The 26,770-nt window shown below is 38.7% G+C and overlaps 4 protein-coding genes across 6 annotated transcripts; 1 reads left to right on the top strand and 3 right to left on the bottom strand.

Annotated features, from left to right (window-relative positions):
- Positions 1-1,571: 1,571 nt before the first annotated feature.
- Positions 1,572-3,542, bottom strand: LOC126590561 (uncharacterized). The gene has a single exon (XM_050256018.1). The coding sequence runs from the start codon at positions 2,091-2,093 to the stop codon at positions 1,602-1,604; it is 492 nt and encodes a 163-aa protein (XP_050111975.1). The 5' UTR covers positions 2,094-3,542; the 3' UTR covers positions 1,572-1,601.
- Positions 3,543-12,765: 9,223 nt separating this feature from the next.
- LOC126591080 (uncharacterized) lies at positions 12,766-14,651 on the top strand. Its single transcript, XM_050256642.1, has 3 exons — positions 12,766-13,038; positions 13,919-14,019; positions 14,163-14,651. Exons 1-3 carry the CDS (start codon positions 12,984-12,986, stop codon positions 14,439-14,441), a joined length of 435 nt encoding a protein of 144 aa, XP_050112599.1. The 5' UTR covers positions 12,766-12,983; the 3' UTR covers positions 14,442-14,651.
- On the bottom strand, positions 14,607-17,457 carry LOC126591078 (cysteine synthase 2-like). Of its 3 annotated transcripts, none has more exons than XM_050256639.1 (6): positions 17,166-17,457; positions 16,992-17,066; positions 16,339-16,482; positions 15,736-16,119; positions 15,409-15,644; positions 14,607-15,151 (listed from the first exon to the last, which is right to left on the bottom strand). In XM_050256639.1, the coding sequence occupies exons 1-6, from the start codon at positions 17,418-17,420 to the stop codon at positions 14,929-14,931; spliced, it is 1,317 nt and encodes a 438-aa protein (XP_050112596.1). In that variant the 5' UTR covers positions 17,421-17,457; the 3' UTR covers positions 14,607-14,928. The 3 variants fall into 3 exon arrangements, with proteins under 3 accessions (XP_050112596.1, XP_050112598.1, XP_050112597.1); XM_050256641.1 differs by having other exon boundaries at positions 17,171-17,377; XM_050256640.1 differs by lacking the exon at positions 16,992-17,066 and having other exon boundaries at positions 17,166-17,456.
- A 1,148-nt stretch (positions 17,458-18,605) lies between these two features.
- Positions 18,606-22,286, bottom strand: LOC126588563 (WEB family protein At5g16730, chloroplastic-like). The gene is made up of 2 exons (XM_050253664.1): positions 22,112-22,286; positions 18,606-21,591 (listed from the first exon to the last, which is right to left on the bottom strand). Exon 2 carries the CDS (start codon positions 21,567-21,569, stop codon positions 18,798-18,800), a length of 2,772 nt encoding a protein of 923 aa, XP_050109621.1. The 5' UTR covers positions 21,570-21,591; positions 22,112-22,286; the 3' UTR covers positions 18,606-18,797.
- Positions 22,287-26,770: the final 4,484 nt, after the last annotated feature.

The following is a 26,770-nucleotide window of genomic DNA, read 5'->3' as shown; positions in this document are numbered from 1 at the left end:
GTTTAGAACCGTCAAGCCCATTAACTTAAGTTGTATAACAACTTAATGACTAAAGACTTAAAAAGAGCCTTAACAACCCAAGGCCTTTAGAAGGCTGGCCATATCATGAATGAAAGGTATTTTGGTTCTTTTAGTCACTTAAGTGAAGTGACTATATAAAGGACTTTATAGCCAAAATTCATCAGGGTTCTCTCTTAAGGAAATTGGAGAGAACATAAGCTCTCCTTTTTCTCTCTAGGAGGCCAGCCCTCTTGGAGGGGATTTACTAGTATCAATCCTCCTCCAAGGTCACTCATCTCTTCTTCAAGTCTCTCATTGGTGTGGAAACTTAGAGGTTCCCTTTCTTGGGAACTTAGAGAATCCATTCAACCATCCTCCTCCAAGAAATCCATGGAGCTAAGAAGTAAGGAATGAAGGCCCTCTCTTTTGGGTGATTAGCCTTTGCTTATGCAAAGAGGTGCTTCAAAGGTATAAAAGTTTCTCAACTCTTTTCTTTAAGATTTGAGTTGAGTCTGGGTTCACCACAACTACTAGATCTTAAATTTCATGGGTAAAGTTTTGTTTTTAAGTGCCTACAAGCATGATTCCGCCTTTAATTGTTAATTGCATGCATAGATATTGCTCAAATGAACTAGTTTAAAATAATTTTTTCCTTCACCGGCTGATGCATAACTTACTGTTATATTCTTATAAATCGTACCATAAGTTGGAGTGTTCGAGATTTTTTCTTCTTTAAGCAAATAATCATATTGCTCGACGTGGTGAGCCAACTCATACATATCTCAAAAGTTTGCCCTCAAGAATTTCTTCTTGTATTCCACATCTAGGCCATTCTGAACGAGCCTAAAAAATTCGACCTCGAGCAGGGGTACTCGACATCAATTCCTAGCTGATTTGAACCTGGTAAGAAATTCCATTTATCACTCATCAGATGAATGAGCCATCCTAGCCGAATAAGATACTAACACTTTCATTCTGATTTTTGTATAGAATTTGGTGGAAGGTTGATGTACCGTGCGAACGTCATGCCTATCAATGAGAAATTAAACAGTTGTAGTTTATGGAAATCACTATTAACATCTCCACATTGAGCAATGAATCCAGCCACGTGTTCTAATGAGGACGAGGATGATTCCCCAGTGAAGAGACTGCAATCTGAGATCTTGAATCCTCGGGGATATTCAAACCTTTCGACAAAGGCTAGGTATGGATGGATAGACTTTGGGAATTTTGGCCCTTTTTTTAAGGACGAATCGATCATTCTCTAGACTTCAACCATATCCATGAATTTTGGCTCACAATATTTTTTTTTCAAGATTAATCATCATGGGCTTAGTGAATTCTACGTTGGCCTATACCAGCGGCAACCTTTCCCCTCCCAAAGGGGCATTCTTTAAAAATGGCGCTGCCTGGGTTGATCGACGGGCTCATTCTCATGAGCTTTGTTAACTAGAATTTCAAGCAACTTATTATTCCCCGAGTTGTTCTCACGCACTGCTTCAAGTACGTTTTTCATCTCTAGGCCAAAAATTTGCTCAAATTGCCAAGATTGTTCTTCTAACCATCAACAACAACAACAACAACAACAAAGCCTTTTCCCACTAAGTGGGGTCGGCTATATGAATCCTAGAACACCATTGCACTCGGTTTTGTGTCATGTCCTCCGTTAGATCCAAGTACTCTAAGTCTTTTCTTAGGGTCTCTTCCAAAGTTTTCCTAGGTCTTCCTCTACCCCTTCGGCCCCGAACCTCTGTTCCGTAGTCACATCTTCGAACCGGAGCGTCAGTAGGCCTTCTTTGCACATGTCCAAACCACCGTAACCGATTTTCTCTCATCTTTCCTTCAACTTCGGCTACTCCTACTTTACCTCGGATATCCTCATTCACAATCTTATCCTTTCTCGTGTGCCCACACATCCCACGAAGCATCCTTATCTCCGCTACACCCATTTTGTGTACGTGTTGATGCTTCACCGCCCAACATTCTGTGCCATACAACATCGCTGGCCTTATTGCCGTCCTATAAAATTTTCCCTTGAGCTTCAGTGACCTACGACGGTCACACAACACGCCGGATGCACTCTTACACTTCATCCATCCAGCTTGTATTCTATGGTTGAGATCTCCATCTAATTCTCCGTTCTCTTGCAAGATAGATCCTAGGTAGCGAAAACGGTCACTTTTTGTGATCTTCGCTAGATTGCTCCGGTCATTAGTGTGGATAAGTATATAAATGGATAGAGATAGGAAAGCAAACACCAGATGTACGTGGTTCACCCATATTGGCTACGTCCACGAAATAGAGGAGTTCTCATTAATTGTGAAGGGTTTACACAAGTACATAGGTTCAAGCTCTCTTTTAGTGAGTACAAGTGAATGATTTAATACAAATGACATTAGGAAATATTGTGGGAGAATGATCTCGTAATCACGAAACTTCTAAGTTCCGGAGTGTGGTATCGTCTTGACTTGCCTTATCTGTCTCGTAGGTAGATGTGGCATCTTCTCTGGAAGTACTCTTCCTCCATCCAGGGGTGGTATCTTTAACTGGTTGAGATGCACAAGGTAATGTATCAATTTCACTTGAAGCTTACTTGTAGTTTCAGGCTTGCTCAAGCGCGATACAAACCATGTAGTAGAAGTCCTCCAAGTCGCCGAGCTAGGGGATCTGCTGAAAGAGGTGACAGACAAGGTAAGCAATCAGAGCTCCAAGCAATCAGTCCCAAATCAGAACTTTGATTTCGAGTTCCGGCTGATTGTTCACATTCTCCCTATCTTGCAGGCAGCATGAAGGATAAAGAGAAGAAAAATGAGAAGATATGATATGGGATACTTTTGCTTTTGAAGAAGTAACTTTCCACATGCTTATTCTTGAACTGGGCTGGAGGGTTTTCTGGTTTCCTCCAGAGTATAAGGCCGACTGAAGAATTTGAGGGTCAAAACAAGTCCATCAAATCTATAGTACGTTCGACCCTGCTGATATGGGATACTTTTGCTTTTGACAGAGTAGTGGATGTATCGGCACGTGTGCTGTTACGCTTGTCTCCACATGCTTCCTTGTATCCTTCTCACTTGCCCTATATGTTCCTCAGGCAGATGCGGTATCTTCCCTGGAAGCATAAGATGTTGAAGATGAGTACTCGAGAGCAATGCCAGGTAAGTAATCAAGTAAGGGGTTCCAGGCAGTCAGTTCCTGACTGGAAGCTTGATTCCAAGCGTTGACTGATTGCTCTCTTTCTCCTTGTCTTGCAGGTAAGAACAAGGCCAAAGGAAAAGACAGGGAAAAAACATGATATGGGATACTCTTGCTTTTAACCCTGATGATATGAGATATTCTTGCTCTAGTATAGCTTGTTTGCAGAGGTATTATCGGGGGGAAAGAAAGCTGAATATTTCGAAAGGCTTCTTTGGGAGTGCCCTCTCAGATATGAGGAAGGGTTGAGCATTTTTGCAGGTCTGCCTGTCTGTTGGGGATGGAGGTCAACATATATAGGAGTCTCCCTAACAACAAGTAGTAATGATATTCCTTTACCCTGCTTGGTCATAACACGGCAGTGGGAGCTGCCAGCTTCACATGTTTTAACTCTATCAGAGCACTTTGAAAAAGTGGTCTGTGGTATCTGGAAAGTTGATGTTGCGTGTAAAGATTACAGACAAGCTTTATCCAAGGAGATCCGGCTCTTGAAGTTGGGAAAGTGGTGCCTCTTCGGTTTTCGAACAAGCAATCCTGTCGGAGATCTGGCTCTCGAGATTCAGAGAACGATGCCTTTTCGATTTTTGAGAAAGCAATCCTGTTAAGGGTCTGGCTCTCGAGATTCGGAGAGCGGTGTCTCTTCGATTTTTGAAAAAGTAATCATGTTGGGAGTCTGGCTCTCGAGATTCGGAGGGCGGTGCCTCATCGATTTTGGAGCAAGCAATCTTGTTGGGAGTGTTTTCTCGAATGTGGGAAAAGGTTGGGCATGTTTGCTAGTCTATCTTGCCACGAAGCACAGAGGTTGACACACAGGGACTTTCCAATTATCCAGCAGTGGTACTGTTCCTTTACCCTTGTGGGTAATAATATGGTAGCTAGACCTTCAAAATTTATGTGTCTAAACTTTGTTAGTGCTGTTTCTTTGCTATTCTTTTACCCTTCTTGGTCAGAGCGGTGTAGTGGGAGCTGCAAGCTTCACGTGTCTCAACTTTGTCAAAGAACTTTGGCAAAGTTATTTGTGGTACCCATGATCTAATGTTGCGTGTGGGAAGTGGGTGATTGAATAGTAAGATTCATGTGCTTTCTACTTCATCAGAAATCTTCGACATAATGCCCATAATTTCCGCAAAGCTGACAGGTGCTGACAAGGCTGGAAAAGTAGGTGCCTCTTCGATTTCTGAGATCGGCCCTTGTGGTCTCTGAGCAGCCCAGCTTTTGAGAAAGTAAGCGCCTCTTCGATTTCTGAGATCGGCCTTCGTGGTCTTTGAGCAGCCCAACTTTTGAGAAAGCAAACGTCTCGTGGTCTCTGAGCAGCCCAGCTTTTGAGAAAGCAAACGCCTCTTCGATTTCTGAAGCTCCGTCGAGTGCAGATTTTTATAGAGGCTGGCATTAAGTTCCAAAGCACACTTGAATCTCCACCAGTAGAAGCTCCATTCTTGCACTTCTAAGATCTTGATTTGTCCGACCTTTTCTCTCTTCAACACCTTTGAAAATGTCTGGCCCCTCCGACCGTCGTTTTGACTTGAACCTTGTTGAAGAGGCAGCCACGCCTTCTCCAGACAACATATGGCGCCCATCCTTCGTCTCCCCTACTGGTCCTCTTACCGTTGGGGATTCCGTGATGAAGAATGATATGACCGCTGCGGTAGTGGCCAGGAACCTTCTCACTCCCAAAGATAACAGACTACTTTCCAAACGGTCTGATGAGTTGGCTGTTAAGGATTCTCTAGCTCTCAGTGTTCAATGTGCAAGTTCTGTGTCTAACATGGCCCAACGCCTATTTGCTCGAACCCTCCAAGTTGAATCATTGGCGGCTGAAGTGATGAGTCTTAAACAGGAGATTAGAGGGCTCAAGCATGAGAATAAACAGTTGCACCGGCTCGCACATGACTATGCTACAAACATGAAGAGGAAGCTTGACCAGATGAAGGAATCTGATGGTTAGGTTTTACTTGATCATCAGAGATTTGTGGGTTTGTTCCAAAGGCATTTATTGCCTTCGTCTTCTGGGGCTGTACCGCGTAATGAAGCTCCAAATGATCAACCTCTGCTGCCTCCTCCTTCTAGGGTTCTGTCCAGTACTGAGGCTCCAAATGATCCCCCTCCAGTGCCTGCTCTTTCTGGGGCTCTACCGACTGCTGAGACTTCTCCTAAGCAACATTTGTGAAGGCTTCCTCTTGTTTGTTTATTTTGACTCATGTATATGTACATATTTGTGACTTATCGGGGATATCAATAAATAGCTTTCCTTCATTACAACGTATTGTGTTAAATACACCAAAGCCTTCTTCGCTAAGTTCTCTGAATTTTCTTTTGTTGAAGCTTGTATGTTGAAGCTTTGTGAGTGGAGCATGTAGGTTAAGGTAGTATTCCCTTAATTTCCCGAGTGAGGAAAACTTCTCGGTTTGAGACTTGGAAAATCCAAGTCACTGAGTGGGATCGGCTATATGAATCGTTGAACGCCATTGTGCTCGGTCTTGTGTCATGTCCTCTGTTAGATCCAAGTACTCTAAGTCTTTTCTTAGAGTCTCTTCCAAAGTTTTCCTAGGTCTTCCTCTACCCCTTCGGCCCTGAACCTCTGTCCCATAGTCGCATCTTCTAATCGGAGCGTCAGTAGGCCTTCTTTGCACATGTCCAAACCACCGTAACCGATTTTCTCTCATCTTTCCTTCAATTTCGGCTACTCCTACTTTACCCCGGATATCCTCATTCCTAATCTTATCCTTTCTTGTATGCCCACACATCCAACGAAGCATCCTCATCTCCGCTACACCCATTTTGTGTACGTGTTGATGCTTCACCGCCCAACATTCTGTGCCATACAGCATCGCCGGCCTTATTGCCGTCCTATAAAATTTTCCCTTAAGCTTCAGTGGCATACGGCGGTCACACAACACGCCGGATGCACTCTTCCACTTCATCCATCCAGCTTGTATTATATGGTTGAGATCTCCATCTAATTCTCCGTTCTTTTGCAAGATAGATCCTAGGTAACGAAAACGATCGCTCTTTGGTATTTCTTGATCTCCGATCCTCACCCCTAACTCATTTTGGCTTCCATTTGCACTGAACTTGCACTCCATATATTCTGTCTTTGATCAGCTTAGGCGAAGACCTTTAGATTCCAACACTTCTCTCCAAAGGTTAAGCTTTGCATTTACCCCTTCCTGAGTTTCATCTATCAACACTATATCGTCTGCGAAAAGCATACACCAAGGAATATCATCTTGAATATGTCATGTTAACTCATCCATTACCAACGCAAAAAGGTAAGGACTTAAGGATGAGCCTTGATGTAATCCTACAGTTATGGGAAAGCTTTCGGTTTGTCCTTCATGAGTTCTTACGGCAGTCTTTGCTCCTTCATACATATCCTTTATAGCTTGGATATATGCTACTCGTACTCCTTTCTTCTCTAAAATCCTCCAAAGAATGTCTCTTGGGACCCTATCATACGCTTTTTCCAAATCTATAAAAATCATGTGTAAATCCTTTTTCCCATCTCTATATCTTTCCATCAATCTTCGTAAGAGATAGATTGCCTCCATGGTTGAGCACCCTGGCATGAACCCGAATTGGTTGTCTGAAACCCGTGTCTCTTGCCTCAATCTATGCTCAATGACTCTCTCCCAGAGCTTCATTGTATGACTCATTAGCTTAATACCCCTATAGTTCATGCAATTTTGTACGTCGCCTTTATTCTTGTAGATAGGCACCAAAGTGCTCGTTCACCACTCATTTGGCATCTTCTTCGTTTTCAAAATCCTATTGAAAAGGTCAGTGAGCCATGTTATACCTGTCTCTCCCAAAACTTTCCACACTTCGATTGGTATATCGTCTGGGCCTACTGCTTTTCTATGCTTCATCTTCTTCAAAGCTACAACCACTTCTTTCTTCTAACCATCATTGGAAAAAAAATATTTAGACAATGCACCAGAAATTTCTTCGTCGTTATCCCAATCCTCTACCAAGCCTTCGATAAAATCATGTTTTGCCACCCGGGTAGTCTGGGTGAAGACCACGGCAGCATGGTTCTGACCGTCGAGATTCATTTTTGTTTCTCGATAAACCGTGCCTGTGGCTTCAGGTGTCACGGTAACAAAAACATCATGTGCCTGCGACACGTTACTTTAGACTGGACTTTGAATTATAGGTGCTACACTAGTAGTCGATTTACCCATAGTTGTTTTTTTTTATTGACAGTGTATCAATGGTCATGAACTTTGTAGCTTTAGCACTGGGTCCCATTGGGCATGCAAAAATGTTAAGCCTAAAAACTACATAGCCTACGTGGCGCGCAAGCCGAGTAATTAATAAGCTAACTACGTCCTTCTATTGAATGCGAGGTGTGCCAACTTGTCGGCCGAGCTCGGCCAGGGAGTAAAATGTATGTTGATGTAGCATTGGGCACAATGCTGACTTCTGCATCTTGCAATTATGGCTGAGGAAAAAACTCATCTCGGCCTTTGGGTTCTAAAGCCTAGAGACAAGGTTGCTAGTTTCTTCGAAGTTCACAAATCGTCGGGCCGGGTTCAGTCTCAGTAATTATATTTGTGCAAATATAAGTACGCCAAACTAGTACCAGACTGTACGAACATAAATACTCGAAAGAGATTAGTGTATTGTAAATGTGGTTAGGCCGTCTGAATGCTGAACTCTAAAATGCACTTGTGAATATCCAATCATAAAATAAACTCGGCTTTTAATATGTCGAGCCTGGTAACACGTCACTTCACCGAGAAAGCTGACAAGATGACCTCTTCCAACAAGGACTCGAAAATCCTTGTTGACCGAGACTTGGATAGATAATCAGTCGGTCTTGAAGCTGTGTTGTTTATCCAAATTGAAGGTGCTCCTAGGTCAGCTAATTCTACGGCTTCAATGTTGTTTATCCAAACTAAAGATGTCGCCAGTTGCCTCCACAGTGTTGCTTATCCAAACTGAAGATGCATTGATGGGAAAAAAGAAAATAAAAATCTCAAGGTGTTTGAGAGGTTTACGTAGGACAGTTGTGTGTTGAAATGGATGGGCTTTCAATGATGCACTCCCTTCTCTATTTATAGTAGCAATTTCCTTGATAACCGAGTTAGAATTTTACTCGGATTGGAATTCCTCATCCCAATCTAATTTGGTCTCGACCAATTCTAACTCCTATATGATTCTGAACCAAGCTCCTTAATCATTCAGATTCAACCCTTGACTTTCGGCATTTTTCTGATTCAAAGCCTTTTAAGCTTTAGAAGAATCCTTATTGTACTAAGATCTGACCACTTTACCCTTATCCAAGCAGAACCATCTTCTGATAGGATACGGCCAAATTCTACTGGAACAGGCTCAAAAATAAGGATATTCCTGATGCTTCTTATTGGACCGAGGACACACATGAGCTCAACCCAAAATATTATTTTGGGACCAAACACAAGAAAAGGAAAGAACAACTCAAAGCTTAGAAAGCAAATGAAACCTAGGCAAGCATCAAAGCTCACATATATTAATCAAACCACATGTGCATGCAGTTGGTAAAGAACATTCACTTTCCATACCTGACGATTCTGAGAGCGTGTGCTCTTATTTGAAGTCGACAACTGCCATTTATATTTTTATTTTTTCACAGCGTCAACACTTTGTAATTAACAAGCCAAGTCATGTGCAGATCATCTCTGCTCCTCGCATGGTACCTCAAATAGAATAGAGAGTCTCGACATCACTCGGTAGATTATTTTGGCATTTGTCGACATAAATAGAGATTACGATAGACTCACCAAATGATTGACAAATTTTCTCACTGAAAAAATTTTGCGCACTATGTGCACAGTTTTCGTTTAAATAAAACTTGGATGTTTTACATTGGCGTTTCCTTCTTTTCGATTTAACGCGGTCCAAGCAACTAGAACTTCTCAAGATTAGAATTTTAGATCTGCAAATGAATTCAAGTTATTACAAAACAACACACTAATAAGATCTCCGCCACACTAAAAGATTTAGACACTACATATGGTTAAAATATATAATTGTTATATTCAATTGAGTTGAAGGGGAAAACTCGTTCAACAAAACAGAAACAAGTACCGCTAACCAAATCCTTGTTGTTAAATTCAGATTTGATTGATGATAGTTGTTTAGAAAATTTTCATTTACTTTAATCAAAAGAAAGGAGAGATCGTGATCCCGAATCTCTAATGGGACAACAAAAAGTCATCACAATGCACATGAAGTTTATTTGAATAATGAGAAGACAAAACCAACTTTCTTTATATATTTACATGTTGAGTACAACTCTGAGGCAATTAGGCCAATAAACAAATGCTTTATAAAAAGTAATTGCAATTAGCAATCAACCCTACTATTTTCCCCACTTTTTTTGTTTTATTGAGAACATTTGAACACATAAGCAAACTAATAACACTTTAAAGTAGGCATGCATTAAAAAATAATTCTAAAACCCATGACTTTCAAAACCTAGTGAATGGTGAACCACAAGACTCTTTAACAATATTAAAGAGAAGAAAGGATTTTGAGATTCATTACCCTTGAAGCTCATCCTTGTTTACACAAGGGATTCACCCAAGTGGAGAGCCTTCAAGTCACCTCCTAACTCCTTAGATCTTCCTTGTGATTTTCTTCCCTTTGATACTCCTTTGCTCCTTGAGGATGTGAGGAAAGGATCTCCAAGAACACCAAAGGTTTAGTGTCTTTAAGTCTCCACACCAAGGATGAGGTGTGAAGATGAAATGGATGAGTTAAAGGAAGAAAAGATTGCTAGCTATTTTTCCCCTAAGTGGCCGGCCTCTTTAGAGAAAAAGAGAGAAAAGGTTTCTCATCTTTGCCTCAAAAAAACCCTAGTGAGAGAATGGCTATAAAGTTGCTTTTATACCACCTCACATGTGAGTGGCAAACTTGCAATTAACCCAAGTTTGCTACCACTCACCCTTGGCTGGTTTTGACTTTGTTCATTGGGCTAATTGCCCATTTGGTTTTAGTTGTCATACAACTTAAATATAATGGGCCTTGTGGACCAAAAACCCTTTTAGGCCCCGAGATCCGAAACTAACTTCAAAGCCCAATACAAACCTTTCGTATAATTAATTAACTAATTAATTAATCTTGAGCATTCTCAATTAAACCATTTAATTGCTTATCCATTTCATTTATATTTCTTCACTTTCATCCTTACTCGGTGAACGTTTTAGGAATGAACATAAGAGAAAGGTCTCGTTAATCTAACTTACTTAGATCACTTCTCTCTTGTATTAAATACATTCCTTGGATTCCCTTATTACTTAAACACATAATACAATAAATAGTAATTAATAATAAACTTTGCCCTTCATTAAACATGTAATAGTTTAACATAATAAGAATTCCAAAAGCTATTACATCAAATGAGTGGCTTTGTAGGCATACTTCCAGCAAAAATGTCCTTAACATTAAAAGTGAACAATACCATAAGTGTTTCATTAAGATTCTTATAATAACATCCTCACGCACCAATGTAATCATGTATAAGCACATCCAATATGTCTTGTATTCAAGTGTTGTGTTGTGTTCTCATTATTTTTTACTCTACGAATAATGAAAATAGAATTGGTAGTTTGATCTTCATTAATTTAAAGCTTATTTTTTTAAGGCTAAATTTTTTTTCTTGATCCTTGTGGTGAGACACTACTTTTAAATCGACTCATGTGGTGAAAAAAGTGTTAATCTTAACCCTATGGTGAAGTTTGTTATCAATCGTAGTCAAAATTGAAATTTCTATCAAAATCTCATCTACATGCAGGGGTAAAAAGGTCATTCCATTTTTTTTCTTTTCTTTTTGGTAATTCCATTTTTTTATAATCAACAAAAATAGAAGGAAAAAAACATCCCTCCCCAATCCCTACCCTTGTTAGCCACAGCCACAACGACCACCCACCACTTTCCCCTCTCTCTCTCACATAACCCTAGCCATCCCGTCCACAACTGTTCTTCTTAAAATAAAACTAAATTCAATGTTTGCATAATAACTTATATTCTAATCTAAACACGTTGTGATTTAAATCTTGAATTTGGACTCTTGGCTCTTTTGAAATGAGAAAGTCTGATAATATGAACCTTGTAATTTTATTGTTTATTTATTCTTTTATTGTAGCTCTAAAAGTTTTAAAAATAAAAAAAATTATGTCCATGTGGCGCTTTTATGATTAGTTGATAGAATAAAAACGAAGATAACAATTTTGCCCCTACAAATGGCAGAACAATGGGGAAAAATTCAATTTGGACTATGATTGATAACGAATTTCGCCACAGGATTACAATTAATAGCTTTTTCATCACATGGGTCTATTTAAAAATAGGGTATCACACCACAAGGATCACACAACAAATTTGGCCTTTTTTTTTTAAGGAAGAATTTGTGAAAACTAGTTCATTTGAGCAACATCTATGCATGCTATAAACAATTAAAAGGCGGACTCATGCTTGTATACACTCAAAAACAAAACTTAACCCATGAAATTCAAAGCCTAGTAGTTATGGTGAACCAAGACTCAACTCAAGAACAAAGTGAGTTGAGAAATCTTATACCTTTGTTGATTCCTCTTTGCATAAGCAAAGGCTAATCACCCAAGGAGAGGGACATCATTCAAACCTAAATGAAACCAAACCATTTGGTTCAGTGTGATTTTGAGGTTAAAACCGAAATGAAACCAAACCATTTGGTTCGGTTCGGTTTGGTTTTATACGGTTTTAGTTTGGTTTCATTGTTTGAAAAAACTATTATGGTTACCTAGTTGTATCTCATTTCATCCAATTCAATAAAAAAGTTTTGGTGTTTGAAAAGGCTATTATGGTTACCTAATGCATTATGACATTATGAAAAATAAATTGTTCATCCAATTCAATAAAAATGTTTTGTTGTTTCAACTTACTTTCATCATTCAAGTTTCAAACCTTTGTTATTCCCCTTCCTTTTGCACACTTACTAGCCGAAGGTTTAGGAGGTCTTTGAACTTGTGAACGGGCTTGAGAAGCCGATAGTTGGAAAGACCTTGCACGTTGTAAATTTAAAACCAATGGATCGGAAGCCATTGATCCTTGTGAACTACAACCTTTTGATTGGCTTGGAGGGGGCGGATTCAATTCGTGTAGGTGTGTGTATACTGGGCGGAAACCTATCTAGTATCTACCAATTACTCTCATGTTATAAGTAAATTTAACTAAAACAAATTATAAATCTTAGTTCTTACCATATTATAGCACTCTGGACTCTAGAGGCTAGGGGCTAGAATGAAGGGGAGGCCGGAGGGGAGACCGATAGAGAGAGAGAGAGTCTGGAGACTGTAGACCGAGAGAGAGAGTTAGAAACTTAGATGAATAAAGTTGAGCAGTACAGACTAGAAAGAAAAGATAGAGATTATGTGGAAATATTATGATATGGTTGAGTCAATACTATTTATGTATCACAAATAAAAATAAACATATTTATCATCGTTTAAATTATGTATTACAAATTTTATCTACCTAGCATTAGCCCGAAAATAGCCTTTAGCCCAAAGCCGCCACCAAACTCAAGAAAACAATTTTATTTTTTTTCTTTTGAAGGATAAAGCAAAATGGGTTAGGGTTTTAACCTTTTGGGCATCCATTTCATAGGGTTTTCTGAAAAGAAAAGCTCGGTGGTTTTGCGTTTCATCAGATTTGCGGAAGCCTCTGATTTGGGAGTTGTGTTGGTGGTGGTGATTGGATTTGTGGATTGACCTTGATCTGGGCTTTTGCGCCCTGTGGCTGGTTAAATCCATGATCATCAGCGTCCCATGGACCCTTCTCCAGTGCGAACCACTCCACCTCTCGAAGAAGAAGATGAGTGGGGTATGTTATGTATCACCTTTCGCATCTGTTTTTCCTTCTTCTTCTCATAAAATCCCGTTGTTTGGTTGCTGAGAAAATTTTGTTGGAAAGTGGAAAATCACTAGTAAAGATGCGAATATTTTTGCCTAATTTGGATGGGTTTTTGTATGTTTTGGATTAATGTTCTTAACCTCAGCCAATTACTGCATTCTGCTTGATTTCTTGTATTGGTTTATGCTTAGACATTTAATTTGTTTGTTTGCTGAGAAAATATATGCTTGTTACAAAATGGAAAACAAATGGAGATTTATTGGGTAAATAGATGTTGTTTTGGCATTGCAGCATAATTTGTTAGCTACATGATTTCTCTACAGGATCTGTAACTTGTAGTATCTGGATTTTATGTCTTGTGAGTTTTAGTGTGAATTGGCAAGAAAGTTTAACTTTGGAGTCGAAACTTAGGATCGCATATACTTTCTTTGTGTATCTACCGGTTAGCGTAATTTGAGAAAAGTGTTTGCTCCAAGATGCAGGAAAGTGCTACTCTTAAACTGATCATAGTTGCAATTATCTAGAGGCGTATGTATTTTAGGGTAACCTCTTTGTGGCACAAGTTTGTCTCTGTTGTGTGTAACACGTTAAGGTTGATTGCAGTGAATTTATTTAGGGAAAATGATTTTCGAACCGCTTTTCTCCTCCCGCACAACTTATGTTCTTGATCTGGCCTTTAGATTGAATAAATCAATGGAGAACAAAGGGTCAAAATTAAACAGAGTGCAGAAGGAGAAAAGGGTTGTGCTGAAATTACCTTTAGTTAGTGGTGTCAGCAATGTAACGTACTCTTCTGATTGATGCGCACTTAACTGTTTTGAGATTAATATTGAACTGTTTTTGGCATTAGACACTGATGGATTTGTGATTCCGAGCTTGGTGATTGAAGAGCAAGATAGCAGTAATCACAATGCTCCAACAGTAGAAGCTTCAAAACCACCATCTCCAAAGGTCAGTTACAAGTGCTTACAAGTGCTGTAGCTCCTTGTAATGAGTAAAGGGAATTACACGTTTGTACCTGATGGCCCAGAAAGTCTTTAATTCGGAGACCTCGGAACTGGTTTTTTTGTTGACTTTGCATTTCTTGTATGCAGGCCAAAAAAGAAGAGAGGATCTATTTAGGACCGCACGGGGCTCCTCCTTCGCAATCAAAGCAGCAAGAGGTAAACCCTAGTAGCCGTAAGCAGAAGTTCAAGCAGAAACTGAAGGAAGCAGATAAGAAAAGTACCAGGACAGGCCGAGAGAATAAGTTGGAGAATCTGAGAGAGCTTGTGGGTGGGAAAGGAAGCAGCAGCATGGCAAAGGGTTCTAACAGGGATTGGTTAGACCCACACTGTCACGAGTCTCAGTTTGAGAAGTGGAACACCCAGTGATTAGAGTATCGCATGTTTTGAATTGCTCGAAACATTTGAATTTGGCATCCCGATCGTGTGAGGTTTTGATCTTTTATATCTATGGAGACATTTGAAGCCATGTATCTTGACAACAAAATTTTAGTTGAATCTTCCACCATTATTCCAGAAACTATCGGAATAGAATTTGATTGTTTAAACAAGTGATTAGCGATGTATTAACTTACGAAATTGTAGAGCCATAACATTCATTTCAATACAGAACTCAATGCCCCCAAAATCAACAACGTAAGATGAATAATCGCTTCTCGAATGAACTCATTCTAAGAGATGCAAACACTTTGCCTGTAGAAATTAATGTAATCTATTGAGTGCGATTGCTAAAGTATTCAGAAATACTGTCTAAAAACTTCACGAAGACTGCAACCGAATGAAAAACTACTTAAGCTACTGCCCTTTGGATGGAACTGCAGAGAGAAACATGGATGCCCTTGGCAGATGCAGATCCTCATGCAACACCCAGGAACTCTAATCCACTAGCCGAGGGTGTCAAACCGTATTGAGACAGATACTCAGCGCTGCAAAATTTGCTCAGATGTCTCATCCCGCTATCGCATAAAATGGTCACAATTGTGTGACCGGGACCAAGCGACTGTGCTGCTCGGACTGCTCCAACACAATTCATGGCTGAAGAACTCCCCAAAAAGAGCCCGTTGTTCTTCATAAGAAACCTGACAGTTTTCAGAAAAACAAGCTTGAGGCCAAGAAAAACAACTAACCATTCTTAGTTTAACATTGCCAGGTGAATGTAAGAAATTGGGATTTTTCATCTTACTATTTGGTATATGATTACAGATACTAAGAATAATGTTTAACCGATTACTTGGAAATGAAAAATATACTAGACGTAAACTAGGAATCATAGAGGATGCTGGCATAAATTCATTTCCAAATGCTTCCATTTTATATAAACAAGTGTTGCACTGACCTGGACATTTCAACAGCTTCCCTGTCTGTGCCTCGGAAAGCCCCGTCAAGTTTTGCCATCATAAATTTTTTTGTTATTCTATTGATTCCAATTCCTTCAGTTATCGTGTCAAATGGATTTTTTAGCCTTCGTCCTTCAGCCTCCTCTCTGGTGTACGTCACTCCCCTTGTAACTTTATTGATAAATCCCGAACCAGGAGGATCTATCAGGTAGCACTTGACATTAGATTTCTTTTCCTGTTATACAAAAAGAAATATGATTAACACAACTACATGTCCACATAACATGAGTAATATAAAACAATTGAAAACTGCTTCACTAGTGGACCTGGAGAAACCCGGAAACACCAGCAAGAGTACCACCTGTTCCTGCTGCCGCCACAAATGCATCTACATTTCCTCCAGTCTGTTCCCAAATTTCAGGCCCGGTACCCTCATAGTGGGCCCGGAAGTTTGCCAGATTTTCAAACTGATCAGCAAAGTAACCACCTGCATAACTTGAAACAGCACTTTGTTTCTCTTCATCACATTGAAAACCATTAACCTGCTCAAGGGCTTGGCCATCCATTGGTTCACCTTTTTTATGTTTTAATGCTAATTCATTTGCTTCCGTAGCCCGCCTCCTAGCAATATTTACAAAGTGTTCCCCGTGCGTGATTGACACTGGCCTTACCCTTTCAACAGTAGCCCCAAGGGCTTCAAGTATTTGAGACTGAAAGAAATGTTGGCACAACAGAAGTCAAATTCAGCACACTGCAGAACCTAATTTTTAATTTCGATGGAAAAAAAGAAACTGGAAGCAGCGGGATCATGGTTTATGGTACCACTGGGTTTCTGGTGTTTGCTCATATCAGATAAACCCCAACAGCACCTTTAACTGATTAATAGTTTATGAATCAATGTCGCTAATCCGAAATGCATCTCTAAATACCTTCTCGATAGCAGCGTCATCAGGTATAACCACGTGACATTTGCAACCATAAGCAGGAGCAACCGTGGCAAGGCTAATAGCCGTGCTTCCAGCACTCCCCTTGGTGACCACTCCACCTGGAGCGAGGCCTCCAGATTCCAAAGCCTGTATACAACCAAAAATCAGAACATCTGCGTGACCCAGAAAACCAATCCATTACAATCAGTCAACAACTCATTACAACTGATTATCTAAACTGCTACAAGGTAGTAGCCAGAACAATATTAAGTCAATTTAAATGCTAAACAACAATGTCAAGTATCACTAACAGCGATAATAAGAAGAATACCAAACTTATGAGCAATTGAATATATTTAGGCGTCGTTTGGTAACCATTTTATTTTCAGTTTTCACTTTCTCAAACGGTCCCTTAATTTTTGAATAATTTGACAACAAAAGTAGTGAAGATCATAACAGCAGGTTAGAGTTTGTCAAAACTTACTTTCGAGTTTCGAGTTTCGAGTTTCGACAAACCCTACTTTCCAGAAAAATTAATCTAAGTTAATGATCACTGGTGCCAATTATATTTTCCGCGAATTTCAACTTACAAATACACGAAATGCAAAATTTTAAAAGTTTCCGTCAAATTTGTCAACCAACTAAGTTTTTTTAACCTCTTCAATAATCTTGACAGCAACTCTGTCTTTCACGCTCCCACCTGGGTTCAAAAACTCGCACTTTCCAAGTATCTAAACAAACCCAAATATTAAAAAATAATAATAATTGCAGAAATAAATGAAAATCCAGAAAGAAAAAAAAAATTGGAGAAAAAGCTTCTTATTGCTTACTTCACAGCGGTGGCGTCCGAGAGGCTGTTGATGCGGATCAGAGGGGTGTTGCCAATGGCACCAACGAGGCCATCTCTGTGATTTTCCTTCGAGCGCAGGGATAGTTCGGTCTTTTTGGAGGACGGCTTGGACTTGTAGAGAAAAAGAGAGAGCAACGCCATAGACACTGAGACTACAGCCACAACAGCGCCGGTGCTTCTCACAGGCGCCATTGTTGGCGGTTCGAACCCTGACAGCTTTTGCTACTAAAAACATAAAGACACCACTTCAAACCTGGCGATTTTTCTTCAACGCACCGGACCATTTAATGGTCCGGGAAATAAACGGTCCAGATTGGCGTTGGAATATCTAACGGTTGCGAGAAATAGGAAAATTTTAAACATCAAAATGACATTTGATGATTTGTGTGGTAATTTAACATTTTATACAATTTTTTGCCCCCCACCTAATATGTTAAATAATAATGTCTTTCTATGGTTTCTTTGCATCTCTTTGTGGGGTTAATTATTGAGATAATTTCGAAGGAACCGGATTCCCTTCGAACCCAAAGAAACTGAGCCCAATGATCAAATGATCCGGGCCATTGAAATTTGATTCAACGGTTATAATTATTATAATTTTTAGATATCTCCCCGTTTGTAGTCGTTAGATCAAATTTCAATGGTCCGTATCATTTGATCCTTGGGCTCAGTTCCTTTGGGTTCAGAGGGGATCTGGTTCCATACTTGAAACACACACATTTATTATATATTGCATTACATCCATTAAAAAATTATTGAATGAATTTTACAGTTGTTGTCAAATTTGATAGCAAAAGGCTTTGCCTTCAATTAACTTAGTGTCATGTAAAAAACTGAAGGCTCTGTTGGAGAGAGTTTGCTGCCATTTTCTAATGTTGTACGTCTATGTGACAGTTTTGACATCTCCTTTAGAGATGCTCTTATTCTCTCTCCCCTCCTTTCTCTACTTCTTTCTTCAACAACATATTCACAGCGGATTCCTTTTGAGTGTAGAGAAGAGAAATGTTAAAAAGACTCCTTCAAAAGTGGGACTCTTCATGAACTCTCTGTTACTCTGTCATCTTGTGCCAAATGTTTTACCCTATTGGCACGAAAATTGACGTAAAATGTAAGGTGATAAAAAGTTCCTGAAGAGTCTCACTTTGAAAATGTTCTCTTAGCATTTCTTATGTGGACAAAGAAATGACACACAATTTGAGATGGTTTGGGATTTAGGGTTTAGGATTTAGATTTTTTATTAATTGGGTCCATTTCTTCGTAAACACGGTTACATTTTTCTTAAAAATTGAATCATTGGTACATAAGAATCATTGTATCACTGTATAATCTTGTGAATAATAGTTAGTCAATTTCTCTAAGAAACAACAACGACTTGTATGCACTTCAAGTTAGAGATAATATTGTGGTGGAAATGAGAAAATTATATATTTTGTGATAAAAAAAACTAAATACGTTATATGATTACAACAAATTATAAGTAGAAATCATACAAACTAGATGAATATGTACGGAAAATCTAAACGAAACTCTAGATGTATATGTTACAGAAAGAATCAGATTAAACTACTGAGTATCAAAACTAGAAGAACAATACAAAAAAATACAGCTTTAGCTATTCTGGTGAAGGTTCCCTTTTGGTTGGTGATGTTTCTTCTTTGGTATCCGGTGATGGTTCCTTTTTCGTATCCGGGGATGGTTCCTTTTTGGTACTATAAGTAGTGCTTCTCTTTATAAGATCTCCGAATCTTCGTAGCAAAGCTTTCTTTTTCCTTGAATTTTCACCTTGAGGTCCATCTAGATGATCACAATCATCTGAATGGAATCCTTCTCCATCGTCTGTGAACGTAGAAGAAGAGTTTCCGCGGTGATGTGTAGCTGACCCCGGAGAGGCTACCTCAAATATCGACCCTTTGAGAGCCTCGTCTAATTCAATCTCATCATCGCCGTCAACAACTTCTTCTTCATGCGTGTTTGAAATTTTGAGCTCCTTAAGATTGAAACTGAAAACTTTGCCAAATATGCTTCCATTTTGAGATGTTGTAGCGTCCTTCTCATCCTTGGACGATGTTTTCTCTTTATCCTCCTTTTTTGCATCCCCCGCTAATGGCGGTTTCTCTTTACTCGTATCCTCCTTTTTCACATCCTTTGGTGGTTTTTTCTCCTTGACCTCCTTCTTCAATTCCTTTGATGATGATGTTTTCTCCTTAGCCTCCTTCTTCGACTCCTTTTCTTTTGATGGTGTTTTATCTTTCTCCTCTTTCTTGCAGTCTTTCTCCCTTGACAATGGTTTCTCTTTCTCCTCTTTCTTGCAATCATTTTCCTTTGTTGGTATTTTCTCTTTTTCCTCATTCTTTGACGATTCAATAAGCAACCGTTTTAACTCCTTGATATTTTCATGAGCTGCTATTTCATTTACCCTATAATTTTCGTTTTCTTGAGTAAGGAAATTCAAGGCCTCCTCTTTTCCAGCCAGAGTATCTTCGAGTCGAGAATTTTCGGCTTGAGCAATGGCAGTAGCTTCTTTTGCAACATTTGCTTCATTTAACGCCTGCTTAAGTATATCGCGCAACTTTCTATTTTCTTCCTTCGATAACATGGCTCTATTATCTGTCTCTAGAACCAACTCATGCAATCTGAAGTTGTCTTGTTGTGCAGCACATCTGTCCTCTTCGGCTCTTCTAATACAATTAACAAAACCGGTTTCCTTCCCACTCCATGCTAAAACTGACTCTTCATGTTCTATTTTCAACCTGGCAGCAATGTTTTTGTGTCTTTCGGCTTCTTTCCTTGCTTCATCCAGTAGTGTTTTATAACTTTCCTCGTTGCTTTTTAACATCGCGTTTAGATGTTCTTCTTGTGCTCTTGAGTGCTCCAGCTCTGCTTGGCTCATGCAAAGTTTATCTTTCAGCTGGTTGGCTTCTGTCGCAACTTCTTTCAGTGCAAAAGCCAGATCATCCAACGCCGTTTTCCCATTTTCTTCGGCTTCAGTTGCCAACTTTAATTCATGTTTAAGTACTTTTCTCTCGTCAAGTAATTTCTCGACCTTGGACGTAGAGAGTTGCTCCTTTTTTTGGACATCACCCAGATTCTCCTTTGTCATCTGAAGCTCAGACTTGAGACTCTCTAACTCCTCCTTCATGGAAATATGACATTCGGATTGATCATGCTGATGAGATGCACTACTATCTTGACTACTTTCATCGGATTCATCTTCGCATTTCTCCATTTTCTTGTGAAAGGAGGCAATCTCAAACTTTGCCTCTTCAAGTAAAGCCTTGGTCTGCTCAAGTTGGTTTGTTTGGGTGATCAATGAATCAAGAATTCTTGCTTCTGATTGCTTCCTTTTATCTATTTCCATTTCCAATTCTTGAATTCTCTCGTCACTTTCAGACAATAAATCATCCGTGTCAGCCTCCGAGGCTTCCATCTTCTCTGCTAGTTTGAGCTTCAATTCCTGAATTCTTCCTTGACTTTCTGACAATAAAGACTTGGTGTGAGCCTCGGAGGCGCTAACATTCTCTGCTAGTTTGAGCTCCAAGTCCTGAATTTTTCCTTCACGTTCTGACAGTAAAGCCTTTGTACGAGCCCCAGAGTTTTCCACATTCTCTGCCAGTTTGAGCTCCAATTCCTGAATTCTTTCGTCACTTTTGAGCAATAAAGCCTTCGTTTGAGCCTCAGAGGTTTCCGCATTCTCTGACTCTGCGTTAGAAAACTTCATATACTCTGCCAGTTTGAGCTCCAATTCCCGAATTCTTTCGTCACTTTTGAGTAATAAAGCCTTCATGTGAGGATCAGAGTTTTCCGTTTTCTCCGCCAGTTTTAGCTCCAAATCACGAACTTTTTTTTCACATGTGAATAACAAAGCCTTTGTGTGAGCTTCTGCCTCGGTGGACTTCATATTCTCCTCCAGTTTCATCTCCAATTCGCGAATTCTTTTTTTACTTTCGGACAGTAAAGCTTTCGTATGAGCATCCGAGATTTTCGCATGGTCTGCTTTGATCTCCAACTCCCGAATTCTTTCTTCGTTTTGAGACACTAAACTCTTTGCTTGAGCTTCAAACTTTTTCACTCTCTCACTCAACTTGAGCTCCAAATCTTTGGCCTTCCCTAACTCGAGTTTCAAAGACTCAATAATCTCCTCTTTGCTCTTCAGTTCTTGCCTTGCATTCGACAACAACTCCGCCGTCAAATTTAATTCTGAGTCGTTCCTGACATCGTTCTGAGTTGCCAATTCTTCACTAAGCCTCATGTTGGCCTCGTCTGCCACTTTTTTCATCTCTCGATGTTCATCAACAGCTCCATCTCTTTCTACCTCCACTGCTTGCAATTGCGCCTTCACCTTCTTCAACTCCTCTTCGGGTTGCTCCATTTTTGGTTGTTGCATCTCCCAAAGCTCCAAGGGTGATCTGTTTCACAAAAAGCATCCTTCATCAACTAAAATAAAAGTTTAACGGAAACCAAGTAAATAAATTACACAAAAATTTGCATGGTCAATCCCTTGGATCCTTCAAAATAGTTATCCAGATGAATGTGAAGTTCTTACAAAAAAATTCAATAAAACCTTGTTCTAAATCAAAGTGAAAAATTAGGAAATTTGCATGTACAATTTTTTTAATCATCATTGTATGACATTTTTTAGACAAAAACAACGTTCGTAATGCACGATAAAAAAAAATTCTACTATTCTTAATTGTATTAAATCATGTGAAGGTCTTAATTTAGTTTCACCCAAAACTCTCAAAATTCCAGGGCCGACCTTGGAGAAAATCTTACACATCAAGAAATTTTTTTTTATAAAAAAAAGTTAAAAAGCAATGAAATGGTGGAGAAAAAACTTGACACAACAACAGCAAAAGCCTAAGAAATGGTGAGATGAACATAAAAGAAAACATCGGAAATTGGAGAAAAATTAAACAAAGTACGTACCTTAATTAGCCTTGAATTGCCATGTTTGATGCTGATCAAGAAATCGTAGGAGCTGGCGATTTCTATATTTTCTGATGCCACTAAAATATGAGGAGAAAAGGCAGAAACGTAGAGAGAGAAGCTATTTGGTGGGTGTTGGAAGTGTTTTCTTAAGCTTAATTATAACAAATCACATTGTCTTGTAAACACAAGGCCGTTTTATCGTCAACATCAAACACTTGTGCGTGGCAGCCATCACTAACCCTCACACTATTTATTGACCGAAAAATAAGAAATACCTCTCACTATTTGACATCTTTTGCCCCTCCTTCCTATGCCATTCGATATATCAATCAAAGTCGTCGTTTATGTTTATCTCCATACCCTCCAATTCCGTTAAGTTTTCCATTATTGTCTATGAACTTTTATCACAAATGGTATGTAGCTAACTCATCATTTCTGTTTTTTGTTTTCTAGGTGAAGCTGTGTAAACAAGGCAAAACGGCCATATATGTCCATGCACATTAAGTAGCCGTCCTTTCTTTTGGCCTATATAGTGAGAATCGTCGTCTGTGATGCTGCTGTACGTACTTGCGTCGTTAACATGGCTAATTTCCGTACTGTTAGTCTCTGGGCTGGGTGCTTTTGCCGGCTCTTATCAAGTATTCCGCTTTACCATTCCACAGCTGCATGCGCGTTTCTAATCGACCACATGAGCATTGGTAAAATAGCAAAGTTGGACTGGACCGGTTGACTGGGGGCCGAAACGAGAGCACAGATTTTCATTTGATGAAAAGGATTTGTCCCTGTGCTTGCTTCCTAGACCTGGTTTTCAACCTCGTCTAGTCTTTTTATTAAAGAGTCAACAAATGCATCTCTTCAAATTGCATCCGAGTGTTAGGGTCAGTTTGGGATTGCTGTATTTAAAAAAATAATAATAATAATTGCTTATGTTGTGCTTTATAAATAATCAGTTGCAAAGTAAAATAGATGAGCATTTGATCAACTGTTTTTTAAGAGTGAGGGTGATGACAACAGTGGCGGGGACAGTGGTGGTAATGGTTGTGGTATGGTGGTTGCAATGGTGGTGATGGTAGCAGCAATGGTGGAGGAACGGTGGTGGTGCTAATAGTGGGATGTGGTGGTCGGGGTGCAGAGCTAACAATGGCAGTAGGGGCAATAGTAGCGCCGGTGGTGGCGTCTATGGTTTTGGTGGCAGAGGTGGCGATGGTGGCAATGATGGTGGTGGTTATCGTTATAGTGGAGATGGCGGTGGTGGTGGTAATGATGATGGTGACAATGGTCATAGTGGTGGTTATTGTTGTGGTCACATTAGTGGAGGTTGTGGTAGTAGCAACAATGGTTGTCGGAGGTGATAGCTGCCGCTTTATTCTCTAAGAAATAAAAATATGTGTAGAAGGGTAAATATATTATTTTCAAAAAATTAATGAAGATGTTACAACAATTGAAAATATTTATTAAATGCACCACTCAGCTTTTTATTAAGGCATCTTTTAAAGCAACATACATATACTGCTTTTAAAAGCTGATGTTTGGAAGTCATTACTTTTTAAATAAGAATTATATTTTATTTTGGGAATTGTTATTAACACTCCAAAAATCTCATTTGGCACTCCAAATTTTCTATAATTATAAAGAAAAATACATTTGCAAGGAGTGTAGAATGAGATTTTTGGAATGCTAATAACAATTCCCTTTATTTTTTTACCAAACACTTTTTAGCTACTAAATTTAAAGTGAAGTAGATTTTGATGGAAAAAAAAAGGAAGTATTATTGGCACTCCAAAAATCTCATTCTACACTCCTTACAAGTGTATTTTTCTTTCTTAATATATAAAGTTTGGGGTGTAAAATGAGATTTTTGGAATGCTAATAACAATTCCCAAAAAAAAAGGGTTGTGCTATCCACACATCATATTTTACTTCTCACACACCCCTTGATAATTTATGTCCGTTGATCTTCTTCAATTCATCCGATCCGACGGTCGAAAATTAAAAAAAAATGTGTGAGAAGCAAAATGAAGTGCGTGGATATCACACCAAAAAAAAAATACTAAACAGAGCCTTAGTTTCTTGCAATTTTTCAAAGAAAGTGGGTCAAAAACTCTGTGTCCTTTCAATTCTAACTCTATTAAAAATTTAGAAAATTAAACGAACTTTTTCTTGACTCGTTTTTGTTTGACACAAGAAATTTTTAGTTATGACGGGAATACAAGTGGTATATCATATGTTTTAATGGGAATTGTGGAAAATTTTATTTTTTTAAGTTATTAACTTTTTAGCACACATATCTCACCATTTATATAGTAATATATGATGTACTATCTCATGTACCGATTACATTAAAATATCTCTTGTTTGACACAATCAGCAAATGAAAAGAAAAGAAAGTTGTATGGATTTCCTAATATTTAATCCATGTTACTGTTACTGTTACTGTTAGAACCAATTTCAAAAGGTAGAAAATAATTATTGTCTTTTTGAAAAACTTTTGTGCCCACCGAGTCATGCGTTAGATCTTAACTTTCACAGAAACAAACAAAGACTTCGGTTCAAAACAAGCAGCACAACAATTTGTCTATTTGTGAAAAACAACACCCAGACGTTTGGTTTTCTTCGAAAATGACCCTAATACCCTTTGTTATTTTTTTACTTTCATAAGAAACCAATAATATAAAAAATAAGATGCATCCTAAAACTTGCTAATTGAGCTTCGGGAGGAAGAGTCTGCATTCACACTTGCCCGATTACAAGATGAGTGACTAGGGGAGCAACTTGGATGGGTTGGGTGGGTTATATGGTCAATTCAATTCTAACTCAACATTCACTATTCACGTTTGGGTTGGATTCGGGTTCATGTGGGTTTATTTAAGTTTGAGTTTAAATTGAGGTCGAGTACTTGGATTGGGATTGGGTTTGAGTTTACTTAACTTTATCGAGTCCAATCTTATAAGTTCATACTCCTTAATTTGCAAAAAAAAATCAAATATTGTACCAAACAACGTCAACATATATTATAAACTTCAATTTTACATCACCACACAAAAGTTAAACTAAACGTTAATGTGTCAACCATGTGAAGTTGAAATAAAATTTTAGGAGAATACCAAAGTTTCCACTAAATTAGACGTAAAAGCAACACCATCATTCATAGTCATCCATAAACTTGTACCTTGCTTATATAATATGAAGTGGGACCGGTAATATGTGCACGAGAGAATTCAGGCTAGAAATTAGGTTGTGTTTGGGTTGAAATGGGCAAACAAGGATTCCCAACCCACCCAATAAATTGATCAGGTTGAGGTCGGGTTGGGTTGGGCAAGTTGTTTGGAACCAGGTTGGACACTGACGGATTTGGGTTGGACCCAACCCAAGTTGCACCCCTATGAATAACCCCTAACACCCCTTTCTATTGCCAAAAAAAAAATAATCTCATACTTGCAGAGTTGGAATTAACTAAGCCGACTAAAGCTAGCAATGTGTTTCTTTTTGCACTCAAGTTCGGAAATCCTCCATCTTTTTCTTTTCTAACAATTTTTGTATGTGATCATGGATGAGGTTTGATTTTTCTAAAAGGAGCATTGGATTGGTGTCGCATGTGTAATTTTTCATCACTTGATATGTATCGGAATTTCTAATTTACTGTCGAGGGTATCTGTGAATCCACGTGATACCAATGTAATGTATGTAAATACAGAATGAGTTCACCGATTGCAATATCTAACAATAGTAGTTAATTTGATATTTACACAGATACATTAACAAATGGTGTAACATTTTGTAACATGAACTTTAATGGTGGATAATGTATATTGCTAACTTTCAAAAGACTAAAGTCAAATTGTTAATGGTCTCAAACCATATGGTGCAAACTGCAATTAATAGTTTAACCCAAAGAAAAAAATAACATCTTCAAAGAAGGTGTCAAATTTTACACAAAAAATTTAAATTGAAGTCTTATCTGGCACTTTGATTTTTTTTAAACTATTATCTATTGCTTTATTTATTTTCTGCAAATGTAATAAGTATTTTAGAACAAAAAATAAGAATAAAAATGGCAAAAAACTTTTATTAATCACTAAAAATGATGTCAATCTACTCTTGTGTCGCGTTTACGTAAGAGTAATCGGAATCAAGAAACGGAATTGAATTCCGATTACGGTATACTCCAGTGTTTACTAAATCTGGAGGAATCAAAATTTAGTGGGTCCCACACAAATTTTGGAATCCAATTCCAATATTTGGCTGATTTGGATTCCTAAGATAAATGAGGTATTTGGATTCCGGATGGCTTGGGGAATCAGAATACTAACTTTTTCCCTTTATACCCTCACCTACTTTCATTATTTCCAAGATTATCCTTTTAACCCTAGACTATTATTTCTCTTTTCACGCTACAATATCTTAACGTTCTGGAACGGTTAGTTGATTAATTCAGTCGACCTAGAGTAAATTCAATCGATCTAAAGTAACTCTGTAAATACATGCAGAATCATTTTGTTACTCAATGCAGAATCAGTTTGTTACTTCATGCAGAATCAGTTTGTTACTCAATGCAGAATCAGTTTGTTACTTCAGGCAGAATCAGTTTGTTACTTCATGCAGAATCAGTTTGTTACTCAATGCAGAATCAGTTTGTTACTATTATATAGTATATCA

The sequence above is a fragment of the Malus sylvestris genome, chromosome 11, assembly GCF_916048215.2.
Source record: "Malus sylvestris chromosome 11, drMalSylv7.2, whole genome shotgun sequence".
In the NCBI taxonomy this organism is placed as follows: Eukaryota; Viridiplantae; Streptophyta; class Magnoliopsida; order Rosales; family Rosaceae; genus Malus; species Malus sylvestris.
Note: the sequence above shows the minus strand (reverse complement) of the source record. Positions and strands in the feature narration are given on the sequence as shown.